The sequence below is a fragment of the Meles meles genome, chromosome 4, assembly GCF_922984935.1.
Source record: "Meles meles chromosome 4, mMelMel3.1 paternal haplotype, whole genome shotgun sequence".
NCBI lineage: Eukaryota > Metazoa > Chordata > Mammalia > Carnivora > Mustelidae > Meles > Meles meles.
The window spans coordinates 82,045,215-82,071,240 of record NC_060069.1 but is presented as its reverse complement, the minus strand read 5'-3'; the positions used below and the strand labels follow the sequence as shown (position 1 = coordinate 82,071,240).

Sequence of the window (26,026 nt, the reverse complement as noted above, 5' to 3'; positions counted from 1 at the left end):
ATGCTGTTTCCCTTTGCCTGGAACATTCCATACACACCTACCGCTTGCTCAGCCCCCTTCCATTCTCCTCACCTTTTAAATTGACATTTAAACTGTACTTACCCATGAAGGCCTTCCCTGAAACTTCTAAGTAGATGAAGATACCTTGATGTTCCCGTACTACATGGGTTTCTGGATACTTCTTTATTTAAAATCACCCCCTCCCCCACCGGGGAAACTGTAAAAGTAGTGGGAACAGTGGCATGTCTTGATTATTCTTTGCTTTATTTCCAGTATCCAGGTCAGATTCCAACCCTTAAGAATTACCAAGTGAGGGGCGCCTGGGTGGCTCAGTGGGTTAAAGCCTCTGCTTTCAGTTCAGGTCATGATCCCAGGGTCCTGGGATAGAGCCCCGCATCAGGCTCTCTGCTTAGCAGGGAGCCTGCTTCCACCCCTCTCTCTCTCTGCCTGCCTCTCTGCCTACTTGTGATCTCTGTCTGTCAAATAAATAAATAAAATCTTAAAAAAAAAAGAATTATCAAGTGAATACTAAATGAATCAGGGGATGAATCAGTGGATGAACAGTTGAAGGGGAAGATGGCAGGGAAGAGAGGAAAGAAAAGGAAGGCAGAAGCACCCAGTCCTTCGAGGTCCTGCCTAGTTCTTCACCTTGATTTGGGGGCAGGTGTGAGCTCTAGAACATCAGTAGCTGATGGACTGTATTTCCTAAGCGTCTTACACACATCTCACAAACTGTGCATCCCTTTTCCTCAAGTTCTCCAGTTTTTAATCTCCAGTTGTTTCTCTGCTACATTCAGCTTGAGATGTGTTCACACACTCTGTGGGTCCCATACTTTTGCATACCACGTCATTTCAGTGGCATAACTTTATTGGCAATGATGTATTTTGGCAATTTATTTTATTGGCAATAATGATTTGAGGATTAACGTGAAGTGACCAAACTTTTACCAAGAAACGTGTTGCGTCTTTGACTAGAGAAGCCTGGCTTCTTTGCCTATGCCTCTAGCCAATGATTTTCAAACTCTACTGTGGAGTCTGGCTCTGCAGATATGCTTCAGGGGCTGGGGATGAGGGAGCGTCACACCCCCTCTGATCAAAAGAACCCTAGTCATAGATCTTGATCAAACCATTACCAAAGCCCGCTTCCTCAGGTCCTCCTTGACCCCTCTCTCAGAGATATCCAGATCCTTCAGGGAGTCTGCCTCCATATGAAGCCAAACTTATGAACAATGGAAACAGTACGATTACTGAGAGAGCCCACCCATCCTGCCTCACAGAAGCATGGGTTTTTTGTTTTTTTGTTTTTTGGTTTTGGTGTTTTTTTGGTTGGTTGGTTTTGTCTTTTTTTTTTTTTATTAGTTGTTTTTGTTTTTGTTTTGTTTTTCTTGCTTTTGATACCCTCCAAATGGAATTTTTGTGTTGTGATAATTATGTGGCATTGAAAACAATAAAATGCCTTGTCTTCTTACACAACTGAGTAATGAAAATAGATGATACATTTTTTTAAGAACTATTTCTTACCTTCTTCCTCAAAGACAAAACCTGTTTTTCTCTTGTTAAAAGACCTTCCTAGCTTTCAAACTTACTGTGTACTTTTATTCTGACAGTTTTAAGTGTTATATTTTGAAAAATGCATATTGTATTTCTCTGGTTGTTTAAAACTTTTAAACACCTTTGTTCATTTTCATTTTCTGTACTTTCCCTCTCACTTAAAGAGGGGATGTGCTCTAAGGCAATAGAAACCAGAGATGTATATTCTTTTATTTTTTACATGACAGGATCATATGTTTTCTTTTTTTTTTTAAGATTTATTTATTTATTTGAGAGAGAAAGAGAAAGCAGAGGGGAGGAACAAAGGGAAAGAGAAACTCAAGCAGAGTCTGCACTGAGCACAGAGCCTGACACAGGGCTCAGTCTCATGACCTTGAGATCATGACCTGAGCCAAAACCAAGAGTCAGATGTTTAACTGACTGCACCACTCAGGGACCCCAGGATCCTGTATTTTCTTAATAATTAAGGTTACTCATGCACAGACTTGAAGAGCTAAATGGGACATTAGAGGATTTGGTCCAAACCCTTATCTTACAAATGAGGAAACAGAGACCCAAAGAAGTAAAATGACTTGCTTAAACTCACAGATTAAAAGATCCATGTGTCGGGGCGCCTGGGTGGCTCAGTGGGTTGAGCCACTGCCTTTGGCTTGGGTCATGATCTCGGGGTCCTGGGATCGAGTCCCGCGTCGGGCTCTCTGCTTAGCGGGAAGCCTGCTTCCCCCTCTCTCTCTCTGCCTGCCTCTCTGCCTACTTGTGATCTGTCAAATGAATAAATAAAATCTTTAAAAAAAAAAAGATCCATGTGTCAGTTAAGAACATTAATTGTAAGCAGTAGAAACCTACTGTGATTAATTTGAATGACACACTACTATGTCAAAGGACAGAAGTAGTAAGATTTGAAACAGTTTGATCCCTTCCAAAGGTATAAATTTCATGCAAGGAAAACAATGTGAAAGATACACACTACCTATAAAAAATAATTATGCCCTCCACGGAATTTTTCAATGAAATCAGCCTTATATGAGAAAGCTCTTCTGTATATTGATTGATTCACTGAAAGGAATGATGGCCTGAATTTTCTTAAGAAATCACTCACCTTCAGAAGAGTCTCTGAACTCTGTATTTGGGGATAAATTGGAATTGTTTTCAAAGCTTCTCTTTCTTTCCCTCTTTAGATTATCAAGGCTAATTGTTACCTTGTCCTCTTTTGTTAAGAAATCTATAGGTTAGCAACTCTACCTATGGGAATGTAACTGGGCTATAGATATGTTTATGTTCTGTGTTTGTCTGAGAAAGTAGAATCAGCCAGAGTAGCAGCCAGAGTAGCGGTTTCCTAACCTCTTTGTGCGTGTCCATGGCAGGGCTCTGTGGGGCCACACCTTCATGTCTACATACTTCAAGATTATCCACCACAATTTGTTACTTGCTTGTACATCAATAAGGTATTTATTTGAACAGAGCATTTCAGGGCTAAAAGAAAAGTGAGGGAACCCCTGGTCTAGTGGATGGGAGCCAGAGTAGGTGGGGCAGGAAGATAGTGAGTGCTATGAGGCATGGCGGAGAAGAAGGAGTTCCGAGGCATGAAGAAATTGAATATTCTTAGAAAAACTGAGGGGTTATAAAGAATGGAGGTGTTTGAAGGTCAAGGATAGAGGACTTGGAACATGGCCAGGATGGCTGAAAGCCAGAAAGAGATGATCCAGGGTCTGTGTGTCTGGTAAGAGAAAATGCAGAGCAGGAAAGAAGGAAGGAGCACAGGCTGAGGTTTGCAGTCCTTTAGATGAGTGGGTGCAAGCCAGAGAGGCTTTTGTTTGCCGGCTTTTCCAAAACACACGCTGGGAGAAACTGTTCCAGCCTTGGGCTGAGAATCTGATGAGGGAAGTGAGGGAAGCTTATGTAATATACTTAAAATTTAACTTCATTTTTTAAATCAGTAGGTATTTATTGAGCTTCTACTATGTGACAGATAGTTTTCTAGGCAGGAGAGATGCGGAGGAAACAAGGCAGAGAAGGTCCTTGTTCACCTGGAACTCACCTTCTGATGGGAGGAGATAGAAAACAAAGAAGTAAATAATTTAAGGAAATAAGATGAATGCAGATAGTAGTGTGATAAAGGAAAGAGAACAAGGTGATATGGTATCAGGTGAATGACTAGGGATGGGGTGGGTTGATAATTTAGATGTACTTTGATTTGATTTTTAAAAAGATCACTGGCTGCTGCTTGGATAACTTGATAACACAGATCCTACGAGGGAAACTGCTGACCTCATTTTGTCCCTTCTGGGCACCAGGTGACTAACAGTCAGGAGGTGTTACCTAGCCCAGGTATCTGTATTTAACAAAACATAAAGGAGCTTTTATTTTTATTTCATTTCATTTTATTTTATTTCATTTCATTTCAAAGATTTTATTTATTGATTTGACAGAGAGATACAGCAAGAGAGGAACACAAGCAGGGGGAGTGGAAGAGGGAGAAGCAGGCTTCCCACCAATCAGGCAGCCCAATGGGGGGCTTGATCCCATGATCCCCGGATCATGACCTGATCCGAAGGCAGGCACTTAATGACTGAGCCACACAGGCACCCCTATTATTTTATTTTAATATAATTTATTAAATTATAAGTTCACACTCAGTAATTTTTCATAATGATTGTATTTAGAAGAAAGTATTTTTGTTTTAAGTCACTGAGTTTTGGAGTGATTTCATTTTTCTGCAGTAGCAAACTGGAGCAGCAGTAGAAATGAGATGTTACACGAGAGCATGGAAAGGATTTTAGCCTAGATCTGAGTGAGGGAAGATAATAACTCCTGATTCCCAGCAGCTCTGAGTCAAGGCACCCATCCTCTGAGAATGCCCACTACTTCATCATTTGCACAGGAAGCTGAGACTTTTAAACCTGAGCTTTTAAACTTGAGACTTGGTGAATATGATGACACTCATTTTGGCTGTGTGGCATTGACAAGAGAATTTTTTGAGATGGATTAAATTTGGTTTATAAAAGGGACTACATGCATCTTTCCAAGAATGTGTAATAAACCTCAGAAGTTACACAATAAAGTTCTCCTCATGAATAATCTGATGAAAGCTCCAAGGAGTCCCCAGGCTGCTCCGTCACAGGTCTTGTTCCTGTGTTTCTCCTGCTCACATCGGGGGCTCTTTATGCATTCTGGTACCCAGAAATGGCTGTGTGATTCTGGATATCTGCCATCCCTCTTTGGGGAGCAAGTCTCCACGTGCTGGCAGCTGCATGCTCCCTGAAAATGATGTTTAAATGGGGGGAAAAAAAAAAGCAAAACGATAGACCTTTTTGGTAGGAAACCTTTCTTTCCTGATTGATGTTCCCTGTGTGTTCCTTCAGGAAACTTTCTGTGTAACATTATTAAAAATCCCCGGGGCATCAGTGGCTAAGAAGAGCACAGTACTGTGACTTTTCAGGCACCTTACGTTTCATATGTCTTCCCTAGAAAGGGGAAGGCAGAAAATCAGGAGGAGCTGGATGTCTTGGAACAGGATCTTTGGAAGTGAAGCTCCTGGTCCTTAGGTGGTTATCATACCAAAGCACCCAAATATCAGCCAGTCGAACTGGAAAGCTTTCTGTTCATCCCTGGATCTTGCTGTTATTCATAAACAAAGATATTGAAGTTTAAAGGACAGGAGTCAGATATCATTGCTGTCTATCTCTTTGGCAACCAACAAATACCAGCTTTTTTCCAAGCAGGAGAAGCCCAGTTTCTGAACAGAGCCAATTTATAAATATCAGTGCTTGGTCCTGCAAAGCGAAGAAGTTCTACTTAGAGTGACAGTTCATGGTCTTGGGTATTAGTAAATATCATCTTATTGATAACGTGTAATTTAAAAAGTCACAAAACGGATATTCTGGATTTTCCCATAAAACCGTGTAAAACCAATGATCATCTTTCAACGTGCTATTATAGGATTTACAATGTCTTAATTTTTGAAAGGGCCACGTAGGTATTTTGGTGGATTCTTTTTCACCCCAAGGAGTCTCCATATGAAGGCTTCAAAAAAACTTCCTTATGACTGTCAAGGTAGTTGACTCGGACCTTGTCCTAGTAACTAATTGCTCTCTCGGTGACAAAATAGAAAAATTGAATTTCAATTTTAAAATAAAAATAAAATAATAAAAATAAAAATTTAAAAATATCCTAGCCAACCTACTATTCAGGTGTTAAAATATATGTTGATTACTTTCTCCCCAAATCATGACAATTACTATCATTTGGCATATCTACAAAGTTCTCAAGGAAGAAAATGAGAACCTTAGGGTAGAGAATCATACCTTGTAACAAGGATTTAACAGCGGGAGTAAGCCTGAGTTCTGACAGCTACGAGATAAATTTGGAAGCCAGGAAAGATAATCAAGATACCAAGACACATGTTTTAATCAGTTACATTGGAATAGTTGCCAGGTAATGGAGCTCATTAAAGGAAGTGGTGTGTTCCGCGTAGCTGTGTTAAAGAGTCAAGCATCCCAGAAGCTGCTGACACAGGCTGTGCTTCCAGTTTTCTGAGAAACTGGACCTGCTTGGCGGACGAGAAGCACCATCCGAAGTTCTTGCGCTTGCCTTTGCCAAGTTCCGTAGTCTTGAAGTGTATCTGTAAAGATAAGATACGGGAGTAGAACCAGTACACAGGGGCAATGGCATGCAGGAGAGCGTTCTTGTTACTGCTTTCTTACCTCGTTAACAAAAAAACAGCCCACAGAAGAGAAAAACAAAAATCTCAGCAGACTGATACTGGAAAATTCAAATTACCGTTTCCTTCATGGTGGCAATTCCCTGCTGAATGCAGATGAATTCATATAATTTGAAATATAGTTAATTCCCAACACCGCATGCTTATAGTTTGGAATAGTTGGTCCCGGGAGATAAGAACTCAGATGGATTTGTTTACTTCCAAGTGAAACAAGAATTCTGATTACCTTTTAATAAGAAAAGAATGGACGTGGTGAGAATATGCATAAAAACATCCTTTTATCCCTGTGACCTTAGTAATTGAGTTTTAGTACAGGCCCACAGCTGAAAACAGTCAGTTCAGTTATGTAGCAGGTGGATGGATGTATAGAGATGCGGCTAGATGTCCCAGCATTACAGGGTGTCTGAGAATAAGGAAACCCTCTCCCTGGGGAACTGTTTACTTAGCATTTACTGAAGGTCACTGAAGGTCATGGAATGCCAGTATCTAAACCTTACCTTAAGCTGTCTTCTTGGTTTTCAAATTGATAATACCTGTACGTCTTGCTTGATAAAATATTTATTTCCCTATAAGTTTTGTTTGATCCTCTTGACAGTTGCTATAAATTCAGATGGGCCTTTCATACTCACACTGAATGTAAGTGTGCCCTTTCACTGATAATCAATGAGTAGGGGGTATAAACCCTCTTGAAACTATAAGATATTAAGGACTGTATAACCTTCTTTCGTATTTACCCCGGGAAGGAGTATTAGAAGCATAGACGTGCCCGTTAATCCCACGCTTCTGTGGCATGACTTCCCCAGTTGTGGTTGTCTGTCTTGTCATTAAGCTGGTGCTGGAAACTTGAATTTTGAGTAAATTTTCACAAGGTGAGATCATAATTTATTTAATTGCTGATGGATAATAATGGCTGAACAGCAACGATTGAGATTATGGAAGTGGTCAATTTCCTGGTGTTGATGCCACTCTTAGTCTGAGTTAGCCACTTATATATTCTGTAAGAGGTTGATAACATAACTAGTTTATAACTTACCTCACAAAGTTAAAATGCATGTGAAGATAAAATGGAAAGAATCTAGGTCCTCAGGAAAGAGCCGATACCCAAATCTAGAAATTTTACATTAACATATTAAGGTGAGTCAGCTCTTTTTTTTTTTAACTAAAACCTCCAGGTTTGTGGACCTCATGAGAACACAGTCTTATTTATAAACACACACACACACACACACACACAGAACAAAAACAACCCAAGACACAAGCAAAAACAACTGCTTGGCCAGAAGAGATATAAAGATGTCCTTCCTATGAGTATGTGAGTTTGTGGCCTTCTCTTTGTGAACAGTTTAAAAAGATATATAAGATATATATAAGCAGAGAAAACTTGGGAAATGGAATTCAGGAAAGGAATTTATTATTATTTAAGAAAAACTACTAGGTTATTACTTATCAAGTGTTTTTGCACCTGTATTCTTAGTAAGGCAATTTAAAATAACAATTAAACATTGAAAATGACAGAATTCCCCAACCAAATGGTTATGAATTACTTAGTACTTTCAAAGTGATACTTTTTGGTTCTGCTTTAATTTAGACACATGATGACTTTTTTTTTAAACATTCTTTTTTTTAAGATTTTATTTATTTATTTGACACAGAGAGAGAGAGAGAGATCACAAGTAGGCAGAGAGGCAGGCAGAGGGAGAGAGGGAAGCAGGCTCCCCGCTGAGCAGAGAGCCTGATGTGGGGCTCAATCCTAGGGCTCTGGCATCATGACCTGAGCCAAAGGCAGAGGATTAACCCACTGAACCACCCAGGTGCCCCACATGTTGACTTTCTAAGAATTTGTGCAGGTCATTTATTTTAGGATTTAGTAAAGGTCTTCTATTTTATTATGCTTTAAGTGTTACCAAAAATAATAAATAAATTTTAAGTTAAATTACCATGATAAATATTTAGAATGTTCTCCAGAAATTCACTGCTATTTATTTTTTGCAGGCTTGTACAGCATATGTAGATTTTATGATTTCTGTGGCCAGACTGATTCGTAAGGAGAAAGGACTGCCCATCGATGAAAACCAGCTTTCTTTGGAAATGAAGAAAATTATGGAGTTGGAAAAAGAAATTGCCAATGTAAAACACATTTTCTCTGATACATTGAATAATGTTATCACTCTTTTTTTTTTAAGATTTTATTTATTTATCTGAGAGAGAGAGAGTGCGTGAGAGGGAGTACACAAGCTGGCGTGTAGGGGGAAGGCAGAGGGAAAAGCAGACTCCCCTCTGAGCCAGGAACCCGAGACGCGAGACACGTGGGGCTGGATCCCAGGACCCCCAGATCATGACCTGAGCCACCCAACTGAACCACCCAGGCATCCTGTGTTCCCACTCTTTTCTTTCTTTCTCCTCTTTAACGTATTGGAAAGGTAAAAAGGTGCAACTTTTTCAACAACTGGTAAAAATGCATAGCTCAGAAATGAATCATTGACTTTAAAAGAACCTTTGAAACTGTAGAATTTTGTAGTAAACTGAGTCCTGACATCCAGGAGACATAACTAAGTTTGACAAATATTCAACTAGATACACTTAATTACCTAAGATAAGTGGATTATACCAAAAGCTTAACTATTTGCAGTCAGACGGTTGTTGGAATGTCCTGGAGACTCAGAGCACATGCGATGGCTAACTATTCTGCAAAGCTGTTTTACTTTTGGTGTGTATAGTTCTGCTTTGTTTTATTTTAAAGTTTAAGGTGATCACAGAGATTGACTCTTCCTCTGCTTGATATTAGTCCCCGAACACTGCCATGTGACCACGCAGTGTGACCAAGTTCCCACTGTCAGGCTGGCTCAGAGGTTCTGACAGGAACAGAAAAGCCCAGAGAGTGTTTTCCCAAGTTTCCTCTAGTTCCAATGAACCCTTGGAGTCTGAATTGGCACTTTTTTGTCCGACGTTCCTCTGACAGAGTCTGCAGTCTGGAGGAGTGAACTCTGTCTAAGCAGCATTAAGGTTACTGATTAAACTAACGGTCGGTTTAGTCTAGAATCTTTAGAGCTATTCCTGACATTGCAGATAAGTCTGTGCTCCTGAATCCCCCAGGTGTTTGCCACTGCCATCAGAATCTTGAAGACTAAAGATCTTTGAGGGCAATTTTAGCTTTCCTGGAGCTATGTGAAACCCCACATCTCCAGTCAGAACCAGACTTTGCTTGGAACCATGGTTGGATGAATGACGGTTGGGTGGGTTACATGTGTTTCTGTGCTGGAAATGGAGGTGTTAGAGGAAAACAGTGTATTGTCCTGGGTTTCTGCCACTTGCACCTTCCCGGACCGTATTCTCTTTTGATCAGCCTCAGCCCTCTGATAGGCATAACCTACCTCAAAATGATTTGCATCTATGTTTTTTTCTCCTCTCTTGGACTTAGGTTGTGGTGAGGTCTTAGCCTTCTTTAAATGACCTGTGTATCCCTGGTATTATACAACTTTTTATTCCATTCAGATGTTCAATAAATAATTTTTAAAGTAGTGAATCAATAAATGACCTAAAGGGGACCCTGGAGCCATTGTAACCCAGAAATAACTCCCATGTTAAGCTTCTACCTTTGGTCTCTCTTGACTTCAAAATTGCCTTTTTTCTATTTCAGCTGCTAGTTGGGGAGTTGTTACTGCATTTTTTTTTTTGATTCTGTGAAAACTAAGTAAATGAAACTGTTGAGTCTTATGCCGTTGAGTGTAGCGTCTACTGTCTAGGCGGGATAAGAGGACAGTCACGAAGGTAGGAGGAGCTGGCACTCTCCTCAGATAACCGTGCTTCGTACTAGGAAATTTTCCTCTTGCTTGGCTTGAAATTCTTGCAGAAATTATTAGGGCTTTCTTTTTTTTTTTTTTTTCTTATCTGGATATTAACTGGGATACTGAATGGTAGCAATGAGGAAGTGGGAGAGGATATTCGAGAGATACATTGCAGGTGATTGTATTTGAGGAAGTTCCCATATAAAACAACTACAGAAACGACTGAGCTGACCATGACCCTTAGAAGGAAGGAGGCCTGTGGACACTGCCTGTGTGGTTCAGCAGTTGTCAAAGTATGAAAAGATTTTTGAAGAATCTTATACTTGACACGGCAGCCAAATCTTGATGATTGTTACTGAATATGCTTAAAATCTCCCAAATCTCACGTTTCCCTTTGATACGAGTTTATTTTAACCATAAAACAAGTATAGAAAATAGAACTTATATTGTACCTATTTCATATTTCTTTTCCCCTCATAGAGAGTTATGTTTTTCTGAAGTATTCTTAGTTCTAAAATAAGGATCAAAAATTAAATCCGTAGGCTACAACTAAACCTGAAGATCGAAATGACCCCATGCTTCTTTATAACAAAATGACATTAGCCCAGATCCAGAATAACTTCTCACTAGAGATCGATGGGAAGGTAAGTAGCAAGTTTCGTGCTCTCTGTAATTGTGCCGTTTCCAAAGTTATAACAGTGAGGTACAGTTTGTTAAAATTCAGTGATTACTTATTTATTGAAATAGATTGAACTTCAAAATGAATTTAGATGACACCAACCATTTGATTTCATGACAAGACTGGAAAAAGGAACACAGACCTATGTGAAGTCATTGTATTATATTGAGTTAGAGTGAATTTCAAAGGTAAAATTCCTTTCAAGGCAGCTGTGCAATGAAACCGTCGTAGCAAAGGGTTTGGAAAACATTAAAATGGAAAATCCTTCTGAGAGACAATCATATAGCCGTTGGACTTGGATAGTCAAATAATAAAATCACTAGATTTCTTTTTAAGTCCTAAAAAGGATAATTTATATATAGAACTTGCCATATTCTCATCAAGGCCATCAACCTAGATGATGAGAGCAATGATGGAGACATAGAACATGAGAAATAAGGAGAAAAATCTGGCTCATAAATTTCATTATGAATAGTAGTAATTCATTAGCTAGGATATAGTAATCTTTTGGGGGACTATGTATGTATCCTTTTGTATTAGTTGATGCACATGATTGGGAACTAAAGCAAGATCCATGGGAAAATCTATAAACTATCACATTCAGTGATAGAATTCTCTCTGGTCTAATTACAGTAAAAAAAAAAAGGGGAGGGGAGGTTTGTAAAGACATGACCTATTGTTAGGAATTTGTCACATAGAACTGTTTAATATAATGAGGGCTTCATAAATCTGGGTTTTTTTTTAAGATTTATTTATTTGACAGATAGAGATCACAAGTAGGCAGAGAGGCAGGCAGAGAGAGAGAGAGACGGAAGCAGGCTCCCAGCTAAGCAGAGAGCCCGACGCGGGCAGGGTCCTGGGATCATGACCTGAGCTGAAGGCAGAGGCTTTAACCCGCTGAGCCATTCAGGCACCCCCATAAATCTGTTTTTAAAAGATTTGTCCAAACCAACAAAGAAAATTGAGAAAAGCAATTATTAATACTTAATAAGTTATCAGTATATTTATATACTTACAAATGTATGAACTTCTCAAATACTGAAATGTGGCATTTTAGTAAGATTTGCATAATCGCCATGTTTGTGTTGTTTTTCTTATATCTACTATTGGTTGAATAACCATGATTCCCATTTAGAGAATAAAAGATAAGATTTCATCTTTTAGCAGCTCCAAAGTGTAAAAATTGCATGCCTATCGACCCAATACTGATAGTTTCATATATGGCGTTTGTCTTCATTGGACCATTTGTGTTGTATCTCTAACATTACTATACCTCTCCTATGACAATAGTATGCTGTGTTTTATAGCTGGATCTCCACTGAGGTGTATTAACGGTGTTTGGATTGTTAAATCCACTATTAAAAGATAAACACTTCATACCCATTTAAATTTTTGTGTAAACCAAGGAAGCTTTATTTTTATTTTATTTTAGTCTTTGAAGATTTTTATTTATTTATTTGACAGAGACAGCAAGAGAGGGAACACAAGCAAGGGGAGTGGGAGAGGGAGAAACAGGCTTCCCGCTGAGCAGGGAGCCCGATGTGGGGCTCGATCCCAGGACCCTGGGACCATGACCTGAGCCGAAGGCAGAGGCTTAACAACTGAGCCACCCAGGCTCCACAGGAAGCAAAGCTAAATGTCCTTTCTGTGTGTGTGAGTTAGACCAAGATGGGCGACACTGAGCTAAATTTCTAGCTATATATTCTCTATCCTTAGAGGTTTTGCTTTTGCTCTTAGATGGTTGGTTGGTTTAATGCTGCTCTCTGCATAGTCATGCTACAGAACTAATTTTTTTTTATTCAGAAACTGATTGGAACAATGGAGGAAAAATTCCAAACGAATATCAGACTGATCATTGTGATAATTATATAATGAGGCGACTGACATCCTAACCGTGTCTGACTCCATGACCATAATTGAGTCTTAGAACCAAGAAGACAAATCCAAAATTACTGAATGTTTCATGCCTGCTTTTTTCCAGCCATTCAGCTGGTCAAATTTCACAAATGAAATCATGTCAACTGTGAATATTAATATTGCAAATGAGGAAGATGTGGTGGTTTATGCTCCAGAATATTTAACCAAACTTAAGCTCATTCTTACCAAATATTCTGCCAGGTAGGTATGTCAGAGTGCCTATATCCTCAAAATTTACATTTACGATCACTCTTTAGAAGCTTTGCAGCCTCATCTTTTCTGTTGCTGGGTGGTGGGTTTTTTTATACAGAGATCTTCAAAATTTAATGTCCTGGCGGTTCATAATGGATCTTGTAAGCAGCCTCAGCCGAACCTACAAGGAGTCCAGAAATGCTTTCCGCAAGGTGAAGAAAAAAATCTCTTTTCTTAAGACTTAAAGCATAAAGAGATACATGGTTATGAAGGCTTGCCATGTACACTGCTAGAATGTGGTGAACTTTGCCAGGAGTCAACATGCCAAGTGTTGGCTGCTTTGCCCATATTTTGGCTATGTTGCCTAGCAAAGCCAGCTTTCATGGGCTTTGTCCTGCTCTGGCACCATGATTCAGTTTCTCTAGAAGGAGATGCATTTGGTTATTGGAGCAGTTTGTGAGAGAATACTGGCTTGGTTTTTCGTTGTGTTGAATGTAATTGCAAGGGTATATATTTCAGTTAATTTGACTGTCAGATGCTTGTAGCACACTAGACCTACAGACAGATGAACCATGTTGATGTAGACAATCCACGGAGAGTACGCCTACCTGGGGGCAACCATAAGGCCTTTTATTAGGCTGTACCTTCCCTATTTAAACAATCATCCCAGTAGTCCTGCGGTGAGGGGAGATGACAGGAGGGATAGAAGGAGGCATTTTGGCAAATGTACTGGTTGGTGTTATGGAAAATTTCAATTATTTGAAATTTTTAGCATTTACTCTTTGAAAGAAAATGTGGGCAAATTTTTAAAATTAAAGAATGTAAAAATGGCATCTCGCGCAATTTCCCTTACTTCAGTTAATCCCCTCGTTAGTACTTAAATTTACATACGTACAGTTCTTCTAAGTACTGGAAGTTCCGCTAAAACATTAAAAAACAAGAATGTGTTTTCTTGTATACCAGATTTCTCCCCTGTTACATAAATTGAACATTACTTCATGTTTATGTTTATGCAGTCGGAACTAATTTTTTTGTTTGGTTTTGAGGGGAGGGCATTTTGTTGTTGTTTTTCAAGCTGTCTAGAAGGATATTCACCTGTAATAGCCAGAAGTTCTAGTGAGACGTGCTACTGAAAATATACCTTATTTTTGGATTATTTATAAGAAACAGTCCAATTGGATTATATTTTGTCATGGGTGAGGACAACATGCCTTGTGAGGAGAAGCAATGAACATTTGCAAGAACGTAGGGGACATAAAGAACAGAGTCCTGGGGAATGTGTGTTCACCTTTGCGGTGGCCATCCATTTGTGGTCAGATGTCATTTCCTTTCTCTTACCCATAGGCCCTTTATGGCACAACATCAGAAACAGCAACATGGAGACGTTGTGCAAACTATGTCAATGGGAATATGGAGAATGCTGTGGGAAGGCTGTATGTGGAAGCAGCATTCGCTGGAGAGAGTAAACATGTGGTAATGTTTTCAGCATGATACTCCTATCAGTTAGTTGCTTGCATCAATGTGCAGTTACAATAGGTAATAAATTGGCTAAAGTTTTACTGATTGGCAGAAAAATCTCGGAATCATGATTTGTTGTTATTTTTCAGTGAATTTCCCCCTCCCTCTCCCAAGAGTCTGGTTATGTTTCTAATCTTAATATTGTCTGATCCAAAACCAATTGTCCGTTTTCTGGAAGCAGTGTATACACAGTGCCCACTCATGTTCTGTTGATAGAGACATTTGTAAAGTCTCCTATTAGCAAGATTGACCAAGAATTAGTGTTTTCTGAAAAATGTTGAAAGTAAGCCAGGATTTATTTGAAATATTAAAAAAATAGGCTTCATTTTTCATTGTTACTGAAATGAAGAGGATGGAATTTAAAGTAAAAGAAACTTATTAAAATACTACTTCTTGCTTAGTTGAACTACTAACAGTGATGACACTTACTGTTTTATGTGAATTCTTTTATGATCATGGAAACCATTACATTCTAAAGGTGATTTTTTAATTAAGGTGTAAGACTGTGTTTAATCCTAGTGTCGGTAATAGCAAGATTCCTTGAAAAATATAATGATCCCCATATATCCATGCGTTTATGTCACAGTTTGTCTATAAATACATGTTACTGAGTTCTGTAAAGACAGCTTAATTCATGTCCTAAATTTGTCTTCTGTTTCTGTGGTTTAAGGTTGAGGATTTGATTACACAGATCCGTGAGGTTTTTATTCAGACTTTAGATGACCTCACTTGGATGGATGCTGAAACAAAAAAGAGAGCTGAGGAAAAGGTAAATTATTAATTAATTTTAAAAGGCAGCACTAACTATTAAATAATTTCTTTACATGAAAAGATGAACTTTTAAGGAAGTTCAGGAAAAAAATTCAGGGATTGCATAAAATGAAAGCAGTCTCCTTCAAGATGTCATTTCCAGGAATAGTTTTCATGGATAAAGATTTGTTTCTGTGATTTTTACCTTTTACTATCTCGAGATAATAAAGACTCCTACTCTCCATATTCAATTCAAAATTTTGAAAGATCCCCAATTTTCCTTTTTTTTTTAAAAGGACTCTTCAGAAAATAAGAGGAAATCTTGTATGAACAATAAAGATCTGAAAAATACTATCAGTGATTCATATTATTTCTCTTTTTATAAAACACATCCAAAAGGATTCTACCAAAGCCTAAAATATCCTTTCAATTTTTAATCACAGATTTCCAGCTCAATTTTGAAAACGTGCCTTATTTAGATTTTTATATGACCTAGGGAGAAAAATTCTAAATTTCTGTCAAGCAAAGGTAAGTTGAGGTATTACTTGAGTATTACATGGTGATCTACAGGTAGAGAGATATTGAGGGAGCCTTCGTATAACTATTCCTCTCTACCCCCATTGTGTACCTGTTATTGGGACTCCTCGTATCGTGCATAAGAACAGAGGTGTCAGATGTTTAAGAAAGTCTTGGGTTTAAACTCACTATGATCATTTGTCTCGATAACTATAAAACTAAGAGGAACATGTCCAGTGGAAACTGTATATGCTTTGGGAGTAGTATTCACATACAATCTGATAATTCCACTCCAGTTGGGGTGGCAAGAACAGACCGTTCTTCAAACTGATAAAGAAAGATTTTATGAACCTATTATAATATGAAAACCAAGCTGTAGTCTAGTTGTTTTCCAGGATGAAATCATGTGAATGGACTACCAAAGATGTGGCTGGGTTAGGTCTAAAATTTATGCACCGCAGTATACCTATCTTTCCATCACTGACTGGGTCCTCAGACATTCAGGCTGGATTTACACCTTTCGTGTTCTGGCTCTCTGTGATATGGTTCTCTTTGATGTGGCCAGCTGGATTGAGCTTGATCATCATTTCCCAAGGTAGTATTATAAGCCACTGGACCCATAAGTAGTTCCATAAAAAAAGAGTCCCTGTAGGAAGGCTTCCCTGCTCCCACCTTAGACTAGGTTACATGCTCCTAGGGTATGATTTTCAGGCACCATATCTAATACTCATTACATGTTAGACTGCAGTAAAGAAGTCTGCTTAACGTTTTTGTCACAGTATTTACCCAAAGTATTTGACAATAAATCCTTTTTATGTAGACCTGTTTCTATAGAGTTTGTGCCTCTTAGAACACTCATTGGGAAAGTGTCTTCTAGAAAGTAAAAAACCTTCAAGAGGAGGCTGTTTGTAATGGGCAGTGGTGTGGAAATCTACAAGAAAACGGACTTGGCCAAACTGACTTATTGACACATATCCTGTCTGATCTGCTGCGGAAATCCTGTGCTTATGAAACAGATTTGTAACATAATTAAATTATTTAAGAACAATATAATATGATAGAATCAAAAGGCAAATATCTTTGAGAAAAATGAGAGAAATAAAAAAAATGGAAATAGAAATCATAATAGGAAACAAATAGCAATAAGGAAGTATCAAAAGTAAACAATTCTAAAATCATAAAAATAAAAATTAGGAATGTAGTAAGCAAGTGGTCAGTATGAGCTGGTATAACAAGGAAAATCCTGTTCTCTATTTGTTTAAATAATGCCATTCACTTGGGGCGCCTGGGTGGCTCAGGGGGCAGAAAGCCTCGGCCTTCGGCTCAGGTCATGATCTCAGGGTCCTGGGATCGTGCCCCGCATCGGGCTCTCTGCTCGGCAGGGAGCCTGCTTCCCCTTCTCTCTCTCTGCCTGCCTCTCTGCCTGCTTGTGATCTCTGTCAAATAAATAAAATCTTAAAAAAATAAATAAATAAATAATGCCATTCACTTAACTGTGGGAAGGTAGGTACACTGGGTTTGGAGACCAAAAGAGAACATACAGTCTCTAGGACTCAATATTCAGAAGGAATATTAGCACTAAAGCTGTAAACCTATATCTGTTTTCTGAGCTAAGTCAGTGAAGTGGAAAGATAATTATAAGTTGCTAGAATGGAAGCTCTAAATATTAGCCCTCCTATAAAATTGAAGAAAAAAGCCTTTCAAGAAAAAGTTCATAGAAGTACAATACATGTGGCATGATGCCTTGTCAGTTTTCATTTTGGTTTTCTTGGGAAAGCTGGAACCTATGAGAACAGGGTATTAGAAGCAAAATTTTGGAACTGTTTCTCGTTTATTTTGGACCCCAGTGAGAAACCATTTCAAAGATCTCTATCTAAGTGTTGTCAAATACTATTTTTGTAAGCAATATGGATCAAATTATTCAATCGCTAGTCATGGCAAATTACAATGTTTGCATTTGGAAGTTACACAATTGCCCTTACATTCAATGTTTTAATTTTCCTAGGCTTTAGCCATTAAAGAAAGAATTGGCTATCCTGATGACATTATTACAAATGAAAATAAACTGAACAGTGAATACCTTGAGGTAGGTCTCTACGAAGACTGTGCTGATGATACCTGGGTGTGTGGGAATGTCATTTCTAGCTGTGGGGTGCCAGAAATGATGTAGAATGGCCTAAACACGAAGGTCTCGTTATATAAAGCCTTTTACGCTGAAGCCAAAACCGTGTTTTAGTTTTAGCCTTTGTTTCATCGACCTGGTTCATGTTTGGGTTTTGTTATTTTGGTTTCTATATATTCCACTGAAGAGTAGTGGGAAAATCTCGTGTCCTTTGAAATGCATCAAGGGCGGACATCAGAGTGTTGAGCAACAGTCAGCACTCGGGTTCCTTATCTCCTCTTGTATAAGCCCCAAAAGTCAAGTCTTCCGTTTTCCTCCACTTTCCAATTATTCCTCCATAGGATAAAAACCAGGTCATGCCTCTGTATTGAAAAAATAAAACAAAACAAAAACCTACTGTTTGAAAACCAGAAGGAATTTTATTCCCCTCTGGTAATGTAACAGTGAAAAGAGAACAGAATCAGTTCAAGTCACGATGCTGTTGATTTCAGACCCAGCTGAGGGTCCTATTGCTAACCTTGTGGTCCCTGCAACTCCTTCGAAACCCTGGCGGCAGTAAGGTGATTCTTGCCCAGACCTGGGGATGACAGTGATTACTAATCCATTGATTACTAGCCTCATGTGCGGGTTTACAAGCCACAGTGTCCTCTTGTTTCTTTCCATTTGTAGAAAAGCTTGACTGTTTCTTCTTGTAGATTGACGGGCTGCAGCATGTGAGGCCTGGGGGAGGGGTGATGGCCTTTGTCTCAGAAGTCAGGTGGCTAAAAGCAAAGACTCACAGACAACTACTTGGGTTCAAATCCCAGCTCCTCCACTCGCTAACTTGGGCAAATGACTTAATTGTCTGCTTTAGTTTCTTCAGCTTTAAAATGGTGCTAACAGCCCATCTTTGTAAGATGATAAGGATTAAAAATGTGTAATATATAAAGTGCTAAGAACAGTGCCCAGTATATAGTAGGTGCTAAATTAAGAATGGACTCTTGTCTCGCCTTTCATGTGAGGGTTAATGTCAATATAGGAAAGCTTGTTGGACTCTTGGTTTCACTGATTAGTTCCAGAAGAATAGGCTAAAGTAGTGATTCAGTTAGAGCACCAGTGACCTGGGATAGAGAACTAGGCTAATGAGAATTCAATCCTTCTTTGGTAAGTTTTAATGCTGTATTAACTTTATTAACTGAAACAGTTTAAGAACATACCCCTATGCTTTTAGCAAAAATTTTGATTACTTTTCCCAAAATCTTTTATGTAATATAGTTGAACTACAGGGAAGATGAATACTTTGAGAACATAATTCAAAACTTGAAGTTCAGCCAAAATAAACAACTAAAGAAGCTCCGAGAAAAGGTGGACAAGGACGAGTATGTATATTCGTTTCTTATATGTTCATTCAGAAAAGGGGCTTTGTCCCTCTCATTGTTGGCTTAAGAAAAAGAAGTCGACTTAAAATAATGTTTAAAAAGTGCAATGTCTGTCGATGGAGTGAGTACCTCCACATCTAAGACTATGATACTAGAGATGGGTCAAAGATTTAAGAAAATTTAAAAAATTTTTTATGAAGTTGTCCTCAGGCTACCCCATTTCTTTGGTTTCCTCTCATTTACTGCCTATCTCCTCTACTCTGTCGACACGTTTCTCAAGGATGCCTTAGCCTAGGTAACCCAGCACTCCTACAAGCCTTCTGTGAGGCCGCACCTGTGGTACTGAGAATGGTCTTGGCCCAGAGCCCACTTGCTTTCCTTGGGTCAGTCATCCACAGCCCATCCCCTTCCTAGACTGCTCTGTGTGACACCCTCCGCCTTGTGGCAGCCACAAAGGAGATCATGCGAGTCGCCTCCAAATGCTCTTCATCTCTGCTTATTAGGGGCATTCGTGCTTCATATGAACATTAACATTAGTTCAGCCTTGAGTTTTCAACTAAATGGGTGTGGCTAACATATTTACCCACATGTGTTTCTGCACTTAGATCCCTAGAGCTGCTCATGTTGACTTTTTCTTGCTAGGCTCTTAGCTCTTGGAGAACAGGGCCTCTCGTGCCTTTTGCCTGTTCAGCACAGTGCTGAACGCATAGAAGGTTTTCAGTTAAAACCGAATGAATGAATGAATGAATGAGCAAGTGAAAAATAAACGTACTAACTTGATTTGTGTGGTAATGAACAAAAATAATGTGCCCGTGAGGTGCTTGGTTTTTCATGCGTTCATTTATTTTTTCACTTATTCATTTATTAAATTAATATTTTAGAACACTCAGTCAGGTATCATTGAGAACTAGGAGATCGAAGGTGAACCTTGATTATATTATATTACATTATCACAGCGGAGGGTAAGAAAGACATGATATAATAAGCTCTACTACCAGAAAGGAAATGTGCTGGGAAAGGTACAAAGTGATAGGGGACTGTTTGATGGCAGGCTGTTCTGTTCCCAGTTAAACCAAGTACAGGTTGGACAAAATTCCTAAACGACAATGCCAATACATTTCAATCCCTACAGAGCGTTTTGAGTGTGTCAGGTACCCCAAAAGAGAGTCTGATTTCTTTTGCTGACTTTGGAGTTTATAATGCAGCAAATGTTGTATTGTCTGGTGCTAAAAACAGGGCTGCAGAGGCTGGAGAATGTCATGTCCTAGCTAGCAAAGAAGGAAGGAGAATGGGCGCATATGGTTTGTGTTATAATTGGTTGTGAAATCCTATTTCTGGAAACCCACAAAAAGTCACCAAAAAGAATATTCAGTGTGGTAAATTGATAATCTGAGAAGTTCCTTACAAGTCTAGAGATTTTCATTTCTTTAAAAATACATATGCTTACAATTAATAATTGCCAGTACTGTATAAAATATCTACAGAGAAATATTGTCAGGTAGTGTTTCTGAAAATAGCTAATATAACCTGTACCCATATGACACCAGAAGAATGCTTCATAATTTTAAAAATGGTTGAATTATTACTTGATATTTTCCTTTGAAGTTAATGGACTCCAAAGTTCTGTAATCACTTGGTAATACAGTTTGCATTTTTCATTCCCTTTCATCATATGTGTTGGTTTTCTCCTGAGTCCTCTTCCCTTACAATAACCACAAGTGAAACCTTTGTACAATTATTTTTTTTAAGATTTTACTTATTTATTTGGGAGAGAGAGAGAGCATGAGCAGGGGGAGCAGCAGAGGAAGAGGGAGAAGCAGACTCTCTGCTGAACGGAGGGCCCAATGTGGGGCTTGATCCAAGGACCCAGAGATCACGACCTGAGCTGAAGGCAGATGTTTAAGTGAGTGAGCCTCCCAGGTGCCCTTACACGATTTCAATGAATATTGTATCCGCAGAATGCATAGCTCAGTAGAACCTTTTGGGTCCTTCCCTTGATTGTTTCTTTTTTGTGGTGTACGTAATAATAAAGTTATAGTTCCATGTCTTTGGACGAATTTATACATGCAGGTTACTGCCATCCTGATTACAACATGAAACATCCCCCTTCCAGTAAGTTTGTTTGGCACCTCTTTCCACTCGGTTCCACCACATGGGCCCTTTTGTGTCTTTTTTTGACACAAAAATGTCTTTTGATGATTTTGAAATGCATCCATGTTGTGTAGATCTTATATCTGTCTCTTGTATGGGAATCATTGCAAATCATTACAATATGGGATGTGTTGTGTGTAGCTTCTCTCATGAAGTTCTTTGTGGAGATGAAGAACCAAGAGAATTAGCAGTGAAGCTTCTGGAAAGAATTTGAGATTCCATAATGGGACAAAGGGAGTAGATGTTAGGATCTTGGCAGCAGCCAAAATGGGCTATTTTGTTGCCAACAGAATGGTCTGGGAGAGTGTTAAAATTGGAGCATGTGCTGAGTTGGTAGGAAGGAATCAGTGATCTGTGTAAAGCAGAGAAGCAGGGTGGACACCATTGGCGGATACTGGAGGTGCATCCATGTTTCTCTTGGAAGAGCTGGTCTTGACTTCCACCCCAGCTAATTGCTGTTATTTGGCTTTCTTGAGTTTTGCTCTGTGGGTCTTGAACCAATCCTGCAATACCATGGAATCGTTCTCCAGTTTCGAGGCCATTTCTTTCTGAAGGCTGGGACAGGATCTGGACAAGAATTCCAGATATGCCAACTGTTACTCAGTGAACATTGTTCGTTTCCTTTGGGAATGCTTCTGGAGCTTTCCTTTAGGAGGGTCCCCTGAGCCTGACATCCAGAGATCTGGATGTGTTCTCATGCTCTGGTCCTGTGTCAAGCCTAGAGAATTTTTTTAAAGACACAGATCGAGACCTGTTATTTCCTGATAAAAACCTTTCAGTATATACCTATTGGCCTGTCTTAACGAAACAGGTACAAGGCTCTGCATTCCTCTCACTAGCTCTCTAGAATTCCTTTAGATTCACCCCCAACCCCTGCCCAGTGTTGCCCAAAGCTCCAGCCATAGGAATTACTTTCAGTCGTTTCTCCACCTTTTCTTCCTCCTTGTCCCTTACCTGGAACCACCCTTTCAGCTCTTGTTCATCTAACAGAAACCTACACTTTGTTGGACTCAACTGGAACATTCCTTCCTTACTCATAGTACCCCTTTGCATTTTTCTCTTCACCTCATGCCTGTGCTAGCTCTCGTTGAAAGCAGAAACCATATATTTGTGTCTCTAGAGTTTGAGCACTGATGAACCGAATGTAGACCCTTCCTCGGTGTTTATGGGGTTCATAAATGATACGATGTCAGTTTGTGATCGTGCTGATGAAGTTGACTCAGCCGCTAAGGTAAAGATTGTTGCATCCCACCATTTCACCATCATAGTTAGTGAAGTTAAGCAACAGCTTTCTGCTGTTATAACTGTTTAACAGATTCAAAAAAATTGAGAAAGTCAGGAAGTCTATCTGTGATATACCTGATTTAATCATTTCGCTAAAACAGCCTTCTGCCCATTTGAGTAGCTGACAACTGCAAAGGGCATGGATTTAAATTTTAAAAGCCTTGGTTCAGGCGGTTTCTGAGTGCCTAGTGTTTCCAAAATTATCTGAAACATTATGTTCTCTGGGTTTTTGGTGCGTTTGTGAAGAATTTCAAATATGTCATATTATCAGATAGTAATAGTGCTAAATTGAGAATATAGTGTCTACTGGCAAAGTTAATTAGATATGATCTCTAATGATTTACTTCCAGTAACATGATTATTCAATTAGAGTCAATAGAACTAGCAAAACTCAAAAAAGAAACAAAATGCACAACAAAAAAAAGAACTCCCTTTCTTGTTTTTAGACTTGATGCTAATTTGTTCATTTCCTAGGACAGAACTTTCTGTGATATCGTTGTTCTGTGGCAGTGTTTGTAAATCATGACCACTGAACCACGGAGTTACTTACCATAAACTACTAAGACTTATTTCATTGCTGTATCTTTCCAGCTGTTATGCATCAAAATAAAAACACAGAGACATTGACAGGAACCAGTTCAATAAGCATTTTATTGAGCACCTGCCATGTGCAAAGCACTGTGCTAAGCACTGTAAAGAATACAGAGGAATAAAATGTGGCCCTGCATTTGGGACCTCACCATCTAGGGAAAGAAGCAACTGAATAACAGTTAAATCTGATAAAAGGCAGAGTTTTTTGGGTGCTGTTACAGAGAAACAAAGTGCTAGGAGAGCACCTTTTTTTTTTTTAAGATTTTATTTATTTATTTGACAGAGAGCAGTCACAAGCAGGGGAGGGGGGGAGAGCAGGCTCCCTGCTGAGCAGAGAGCCTGATGCGGGGCTTGATCCCAGGACCTTAGGCCAAAGGCAGAGCCAAAGGCAGAGGCTTAACCCACTGAGCCACCCAGGCACCCCAGCACCTTTTTTAAAACGACAATTAAACCTTACGTATTAATGAAACATTCTCTGGAAGAGACATGTCAGCATTTATTTATTTACTTTTTTAAAAGATTTTACTTATTTATTTGAGAGAGAGGGAAAGCGAGAGACAGAGCAGGAGCAGAGGGAGAGGGGCAGATGGAGAGGGAGACGCAGACTTGCCACTGACCAGGGAGCTCCATGTGGGTCTCGATCCCAGGACCCTGAGATCATGACCTAAGTCAAAGGCAGATGCTTAACCGACTGAACCACTCAGAACCCCCAACATGTCAGCATTTAAATTAATAAGGATGAGAACAGAGGAGTCACAAGAAGCAAAACAAAACAAAATGGTTGGTTCATTTGTCTTCTCCTTTATTTCTACAAGCTTGCTGTTGTTTTCTGGTCTGAACTAGTTGGGTGGCGTCAGTCCCTAAAACAAGTGGTTGGTCCTCCTGAGGCTGGCAGCCCAACAGCTGTGGCTGTCTGTGGTTTTTCCTGAAAGGCCAACCCCACCAAAAATGGCAGGGAGGTTGGCACCCTGTGAAGTGACACCGTAGTTTTGGCACTGCAGTGAGTCATGAACTCTCTCAGTGTCCCGGGGCTGCCATTTACTACCTGGGGCCCTTTAAAAGGCATGTAGTTTCCTTATTTATAGAACGAGTGGATTGATTTAGACTGTATAACATCTCTCAGGTTCTTTCCAGCATTAAAATTCTATGGCCCTTACTGTGAAGGTTTGATAAGAGCCAAGAAGTTTTCCTCCTTGGCTTCTATACATCAAGACACTCAGAAGAAAAGGAACATAGTCTCCAGAGGTAGGGAAGTACCTCGCTTCTTTCTAAAATACCCCTTCTGGGGATGCCTGGGTGGCTCAGTCAGTAAAGCATCTGCCTTCGGCTCAGGTCATGATCCCAGTGTCCTGGGATTGAGTCCAGTATTGGGCTCCCTGCTCAGCAGGAAGCCTGCTTCTCCCTCTGCCTGCCGCTCCCCCTGTTTGTGCTCTCTCTTTTGCACAAATAAATAAATAAAATCTTTAAAAAAATACAAAATTAATTAATTCATTAATAATTTTTTAAAAAAATCTATTCTGATGTTTCCCCTTCACTGATTATTTCTAGAGTCAGACTTCTTTCATGAAGTCCTGTATCAGTGAGCTTGGTTATCCGAAGAAAAATAGCATGCAAGGCTATTATATTATGTATGTGGGCATTAAATATATTATGTAAATTATATATGGGTAAATTAGGTGGTACAGAGGTGGAGTTGGTAGGAACTGTCTGGGGTGAGTGTGCAGAGTGCCGGAGACTTGAGGTACAAATGAATCTCCATGAGTGTAGGTATGTGGGGAATATTTACGAAAAGGATTATTTGGCTCATCAAGTATTACTGAGCCAGAAAGACAGAATAACAGCTAGACCAAATTTGTACAAATCATTCTACTTCCGTATGGCAATATCCGCCTTGAGATGCTCATGTTCTACACATGTTGTAATAGATTAAAATTTTAGATTTCCGTCTTGTATGTTCCCATTAAACTGACAGGCTTTATGCTTTTCTAGTGTGCTTTAGGACCATAAGCAAAACACATTTTATCAGTAAAAACACTTCTTTTTTAAAATTAAGTTTTTAAATTTTAATTTCAGTAGAGTTAACATATGGTGTTCTATTCGTTTCAGGTTGTGTAGTGATTCAGCCATTCTATACATTACTTGGTGCTCACTGTGATAGGGGTAAAACATTTCTGCTTTTTAATTAGCATCCAAGGAAAGTTTGGTTTGGTTTGGTGTTTAGAGGGGAAGGGGAAATAAGGGAATTCAATAATTTAAAGGTTGACCTTTTAAACTAGGAGAATTTTGCAAAAGAATTCTGGAACTTTTATACTAGTTTGCCGTCTTGAGGGGATGATGTTCTGTTGGTCATAGTTCTTGGTGGTCATGGCTCTCTATAGCCGGCATAGCCCCAGTGCCTCACTAGGCCTAGTGCTTCCCCCCTCCCCCACAGAGTCTCAGGAAGAGAGGCTCTTCTCTTTTTGAGGACCCATTGAGTGCCTCTCATGTTCCCAACACTATTCTAAGCCCTAGAGATAGAGTTGTAAGCACGTAAGACTATATTAAACTAAAAAGTTTCTGCATAGCAAAGGAAATAATCAACAGAATGAAAAAACAACCTATGAAGTGGGAGAAAATATGGACAAATCATATCCCTAAAAAGATGTTAATCTCGAAAGTACATAAGGAACTTCTAAAACTCAATAACAAAAGAACTAATAAGCCAATTTAACAATGGGCTAAGGCCTTGAATAGACATTTCTCCAAAGAAGACATACAAACAGCCAACAGACAAATGAAAAGATGCTCAACATCTCTGAGTAGGGATGGATAGGGAAATGCAGATCAAAACCACAGTGAGCTCACACATCACTGCTCTCAGGATGATTATGATAAAACAAACAAAAAAGACAA

At 39.2% G+C, this 26,026-nt stretch overlaps 1 protein-coding gene across 5 annotated transcripts in view; it reads left to right on the top strand.

The window, feature by feature from the left end:
• The window catches only part of MME (membrane metalloendopeptidase), a 102,514-nt gene that overhangs the window by 43,945 nt on the left and 32,543 nt on the right, over window positions 1-26,026 (top strand). For all 5 annotated transcript variants that reach the window (XM_046003892.1, XM_046003889.1, XM_046003891.1 and 2 more), the window contains exons 9-16: window positions 8,264-8,398; window positions 10,599-10,700; window positions 12,717-12,853; window positions 12,963-13,056; window positions 14,189-14,317; window positions 15,033-15,131; window positions 17,634-17,714; window positions 19,005-19,108. In XM_046003892.1, the coding sequence (XP_045859848.1) occupies window positions 8,264-8,398; window positions 10,599-10,700; window positions 12,717-12,853; window positions 12,963-13,056; window positions 14,189-14,317; window positions 15,033-15,131; window positions 17,634-17,714; window positions 19,005-19,108 (881 nt within the window). The remainder of the gene's footprint in view (window positions 1-8,263; window positions 8,399-10,598; window positions 10,701-12,716; window positions 12,854-12,962; window positions 13,057-14,188; window positions 14,318-15,032; window positions 15,132-17,633; window positions 17,715-19,004; window positions 19,109-26,026) is intronic.